Genomic DNA, 5,581 nt, shown 5'->3' with positions numbered 1-5,581 from the left:
TTGCATATAGCCAGTCAGTAAGGAAGTTGTGGAACATAATTGGGATCTTAGTGTGCTTTACTCAGTATGGGGCTTATAAGGTGCTAGTGTTACATATTATTGAGGGAAATTATTAAGATATTGAGGAAAAATCCATAGTTAATAGTTAATATGTGCTCCCTAATCTATACCCCATTTCTTTTGAGAATTAGAGGTTATAATGAGATTTAAGTTATGGGCATGTGGTTCGGCATGTGGTGTGGGGTTTCAAGTTAGTTGCTGGTTAGTGAATATTAGAGAAGTGGTCAGAAAGTAAGTCAGGCAGGAAAAAAAAAAAAGAATGAGGAAGTGTCCTTGGTCGACTCTTTAAAGTCACTCTGAAATGAAAAATGATGTTTTCGCCTTTTTAGCTCATTCTTACTATCATACCATGACACCTATTTGACAATTTATGCCAAAATAAAAAGGAAAAAGAAAATATTTTCTTGTATTTTTCTATCAAAATCTCATTACTTTTACTTCCCTGAAAACAGAAAATCTTCAGTGGTGACATCATCGTGTACCAGGAAGTGTAAATAAAAAATCCAACCAATAAAACCGTTATTTATTTGTGATATCTCTTTTGTATTATTCCTCGCCACATTATGCCCCGCCCCAACATCCTGTTTCAACAGGAAATACATCACATTAATGACCCAAGATGCTCTCAAAATGCAGTTTCATTGTGACTTAAAACAGCTGTGGAAAAAGTGCAGTGATTATATGGCTTATGAATAGTTGCATTCAGTGTTTTAACTCCTATTCATCTGTTCAAACATCCAGTTTACTAAAGAGGAACACTGCTTCAAACTTCCTGTTTGCTGTTGACCAACGAAGAAGAAAAAACTAAAAATACAAGATGTACAGTACCCACTCACTAAAGAAAACAACAAAACGATTCCCAGTTCCACTAACTCATCCTGTTCTAACTGTTCAACAGATGCTTCCCAGCAAGCAGCGGGGTCAACTGCAGGGTCAAAGGTCACGGCAGGCGGCTGTAAGCCAGAGAAAGTGGCCTTGGTGTTCCTCTGTGTTCTCTTGGCAGCGGCTGCCGTCGCTCTCTGCCTTCTCTGTGAGTCTGCTCTGGGTTCCTGTGAAATGTGTTTCTTCAAATATCGTGTGCTGCGACGGCTGTTTTGAAATACGTCAGCGTGAAGAAATGATCTGCGCTCAGAAAACAGCGTTGAGACGCTGTTTCCCAGTAGACTATGACAAATCAAGCAGACAAAATAACGGCTTGTACTGAGAAAATAATGTTGAGGCTCACTTCATTTCAGATTCTTCTATTATGAATTCTTTAATAATGCAGAAAAACACTAAGCCAAGCCAAAATATCTGTTATGGATGTTTTTTCTGCAACATAAAAATCCGCCAGAATTCACAGATGTCACGTTTTTCTATCCGGTTTAGTTAACATATTGACACAAACGTAATCACACTGATAATCTGGGAAGGAGTTTCTTTTGACAGTCCCTCTCACAGTCGTTATCAAGCACTGATTGAATTGCCAGTGGAATGTAAAAACAGCAGAGGAAGGTTTAATCCTGATTGACTGCTTTGTGTTTAAAAAAAAAAAAAAAAACAGATAATGACAACGTGCAAACCAAGAAAAGCTTCCAAGCGCTGACAGCCGAGCACGCCGCTGTGAGGAAGAATCTCACTGGTAAGGGCTTGAAACTCTATAAAAGCACCCACTTTGTTTGCATCCCTCCTCAAATGAATTTCAACAGGCAACTGATCTCTGGTATTGATTGATTGGTGTATTTTGGAGTGATCTTACTGTATGTTTCTGCCAAACTTGTTGTTACTTTCTGACTAAACAGAGAATTAATAAAAGAGCAGTAAAAGTGCATTTATAGCTTCAGAGACTGAGCACAACACTGTTAAGAAGAATCTAAGCTCTCAGCCAGGCGGCACGTCTGTGAAACTTGTTACTTTTCTGTATTAGTATGATATGTAAGAAAAGATAAAGATAAGATAAACGGAGAGCAGTAAAATCCTTTCTGTCTTTTTTCATTATAGACCGGATTTCTCACATCAGATCCTGCAGCGAGGTGCAGACCACACCGTCCTCCTGCAAACCACCTTCTGAAGGTAAATGACAGATTTTGCTCTTCACACATTTATATCTTTGTGCTGTGTGCTTTTAACTTGTGTTTCTTTTATTCTCATTCCATTTTCTATTGTTATTTGTTTTATTCCTGTAAAGCACTTTGTGACGTGTTAAGAAAAGTGCTCTATAAATAAAGTTTATTATTATTATTATTCTTATTATATCGTTTGATGCAGATCCTGATGCAGTTACAGCCTTTACTAATCACTAATATGATGGTAACAGTACTGGACTGACAGATAACACAGACAATAATGTATTACTTTTGCACTTACTATACCGTAAAAGTTGTGTTGGGTTGTGTTGTGTGTGTGTGTGTGTGTGTGTGTGTGTTAATGTTTTTTTTTTAGCTCATTTCATGTTAACTTATTTTATGTTTTTAGCTTATTTATTATAATCGACTTTTAGAGTCCTCCTTGTCGCACAATGCACTTTAAGTGACTTCTGTCTGTCAGCCTACACTGGTGCGTATTAACCATGTCAAATTCCAATGTGTTGTCATTGGCGAATAAAGTTTGATTCTGATTCTGAAAGATGGGACATGTTCAAAATGTGAAGAGGACTGGGAGCCTCACAGAGGAATGTGCTACCATTTCTACAACAAGAAGTTAACCTGGAATGAGAGCAGGCAAAACTGCAAAAAGAAAGGAGGAGACCTCGTCAAGATAGACAGTGAAGACGAACAGGTGGGGCTGAAATAGTGTTATGTGGTAGACTGGCTTTGTTGTCCTGCGTTTCAATCAATACACTGTTACGGCTTCAAATTGTGTTTCATCTGCACTTAAACACAGCTCAAACTCTTACTGTAAACCATGTCGTCATTTCCATCAACTCTTCCTGTCCAGAGATTCTTGGAGTTGACACTCAGAAAGAAAATGGCCACTGATGAAGACAAGTTCTGGATTGGACTGACGGATTCAAAGAAAGAGTCTGATTGGTTATGGGTGGATGACACACGTTTGGAAATGAGGTTCGGTTGTTTTTATGAACAAACATTTCAGCAGACGGACATTTTTTTTGGCCTCTTCCATTATCACAAGTTTAATTTTTATTTTATTTCCCCATCTCTTAGTTCTCTTAGTTTTTGGAGTGGCACAGAGGAGACAAACGAGCCTGATAACTGGACGGACAACGGGAATAATCCTGAAGGAGAAGACTGTGTGAGGATGGGGGAGAAAGGTGGTGCTAAAAATTTGAAGTGTTGGTTTGACAAATCCTGTGAAGTGCCTCACAAAAGTATATGTGAGAAACAAGCACAAATTGGAAGAGTTTCGTGTGTTTGAGTGCTCAGCCTGTTTAACAAAACTGGAAATGATCCCCAAAACTTAGATGCAAAACAAAGAACTGATAGTTTGCTGACATTCACAGAAAAGGAGCAGTGAAGTTAAATATGAAGTTTCTTAGTGGTTACTGACACTTCAGGAAGAGATTAGAAATACTGAAGACTGATGTTGAGAATACTGTAATGATCTGAAAGGAAACTCTTCTTATGTTCAGTGATCATGTAAGATTAGCCAGACTGAGCCCGCCTCGTCACTTCTGTTTTCTTACTTTGTATTACAATATAAACCAGGTCAATACAATATGTAGTGTTTGATTTATCGAGTGAATTTATAATAAATAAAAATACTTTCTCACACTTTTTGAATTCAAAAAGCATGACTGAGTTTGTGTCGCGGCAGATTTCACACCATCATACACCTCTAAATTATTTTTTATTTAGTGAAACTAACAGAGGAACACTGGACAATTTCTGAAGTTCTCCAATCTAAATGATTAAAATTTAATAGTGACCCAAAATACAGCTGATCTGTTGATATATCGAGGGCTTGGAGCCAAAGGGGCGTAAGTGCGTTATAGTAGATTTTACAGGAGAGCCAAAACAAATTTTGATCAAACTGGGATCAGCTGCCGTTACCACATACTAAGCACAATATTTTAACTTTTTGTGTTAGCAGATTGAGCATTACTATAAAAACAATACTGCTACAGTTTAAGTTGAATTATATTTGTTGTTTTTTAAAAATGGCAAAAGAGTGAAATATGCCTTTTTGGCACAAACATTGTCCCAATACAGCCATACAGAATATGGGCGTATGTAAGTAAACAATTGTAAAATACATTCATTTTAATACAAATCTAGCAATTACACTTCAATCAACACTGAAATATAAAACAAGATCAGAATGAATATCTTTATCTTGAAGTAATGCTCAGCAACTTTCACCAAGACCTTTAAAATTGTAGCTACATGGAACATATCAAATTGATTGATACATTTTTTCTGTTAAAAACTTTTAATAAACCTTTTTAATAAATCTCTATAGACATAAGAACCTACTTTTGATTCTAAACTACTTCTTTTCTTTTCTTTTGCTAGTATAATACATGTTTGTATGTGTCCCAGGACACATCACCTACTGATATGTCCTGGGACACATTCAAAGACCTGTAAAACTCCTCATAACACTGAGGGAGAACTTCAGCTACCAGCAGTCTTACTATCAGAGCTCATCTTGACCAGTTCACACTCCTAACATTATAAAATAACATTTTGAAGTATTTCATGGGAATATTAACATATTTACATTCATCTAATATTGACCTAGAATATTAATTAGGATTTGAATAAGATACTAAAAATGATGTGATCATGCTGCCATGCTAGCATTACTTACGTCAGCATGCATTTTGAGTTGACCTAAGTGCTGTTAGGATCCTCTACCCACAATGCTTGTTCAGTGTCAAAAGTGGGGCTTGGTGTCAAAAGGGCGTAAGTGCAGTTACGCCCTTTTGGCAGCAAACCCTAGTTTTACTGTTACGGCTTTCAGTGTTTGTTTAATTAAAACTTATGGGTCATGATTTCAGTTGTGTCCTTTTGGCACTGAAAAGATCTCACTGAGACCTTTCAACTGATATATAATACTCATATTCACCCAAAATCGCACTTACGCCCCTTTGGCTCCAAGCCCTCGATATCCTGTTGTTTGACTGTCACAGATACACAGATTGAATTACGTCAAAAGTAGAATAAAGAAGTTTAAACCTAAAATGTGATGCTCAGGCATCACAGGGTAATGTGTGAAAACTGTTCTTATTTTCAAAGTGTTTTCTCTCACCTTGGGTCATCAGCATTAAAATAAGAAGTAAGCTACAGACAGACTCAGGATCAGTTATCACCAGCCAAGAGGAAGCAAATCAAAAATGTCTTCCTCTGAAAATGACTTCAGCTGTGCATCAAACCTCTGAGAGAAATGCTGATGGTAAGTTTAATAACGTCACATTTATATGTAGTCATTATACAGTGTAATACTGCTGAATAAAAACAGATACTTTTTATAGTCAGACGGCTCCTGTTCTTCTCCTGATCTGAACTCCGCTAAACGTTTCAGAGAAAATTTTCTGCGTTTCACATTTCATCGCTAATAAGACATCCACAATAAAACCATA

General features: G+C 37.0%; 1 protein-coding gene across 1 annotated transcript; it reads left to right on the top strand.

Moving 5' to 3' along the window:
* Nucleotides 1-219: 219 nt before the first annotated feature.
* On the top strand, nucleotides 220-3,729 carry illr4 (immune-related, lectin-like receptor 4). The gene is made up of 7 exons (XM_078290181.1): nucleotides 220-250; nucleotides 959-1,090; nucleotides 1,604-1,681; nucleotides 2,041-2,112; nucleotides 2,666-2,817; nucleotides 2,977-3,101; nucleotides 3,204-3,729. The coding sequence occupies exons 1-7, from the start codon at nucleotides 220-222 to the stop codon at nucleotides 3,412-3,414; spliced, it is 801 nt and encodes a 266-aa protein (XP_078146307.1). The 3' UTR covers nucleotides 3,415-3,729.
* The last annotated feature ends 1,852 nt before the right edge of the window (nucleotides 3,730-5,581 follow it).

Source organism: Centroberyx gerrardi, chromosome 19, assembly GCF_048128805.1.
Source record: "Centroberyx gerrardi isolate f3 chromosome 19, fCenGer3.hap1.cur.20231027, whole genome shotgun sequence".
In the NCBI taxonomy this organism is placed as follows: domain Eukaryota; kingdom Metazoa; phylum Chordata; class Actinopteri; order Beryciformes; family Berycidae; genus Centroberyx; species Centroberyx gerrardi.
Note: the sequence above shows the minus strand (reverse complement) of the source record. Positions and strands in the feature narration are given on the sequence as shown.

What these genes read in the sequence shown, in the direction of transcription:
- illr4 (XM_078290181.1), top strand. Translation starts at nt 220, where the DNA reads ATGTGGTTCGGCATGTGGTGTGGGGTTTCAA. An exon ending in CGTCGCTCTCTGCCTTCTCT is followed by an intron (nt 1,091 to 1,603) that starts GTGAGTCTGCTC and finishes AAAAAAAAACAG; the next exon opens with ATAATGACAACGTGCAAACC. An exon ending in CTGCAAACCACCTTCTGAAG is followed by an intron (nt 2,113 to 2,665) that starts GTAAATGACAGA and finishes TGATTCTGAAAG; the next exon opens with ATGGGACATGTTCAAAATGT.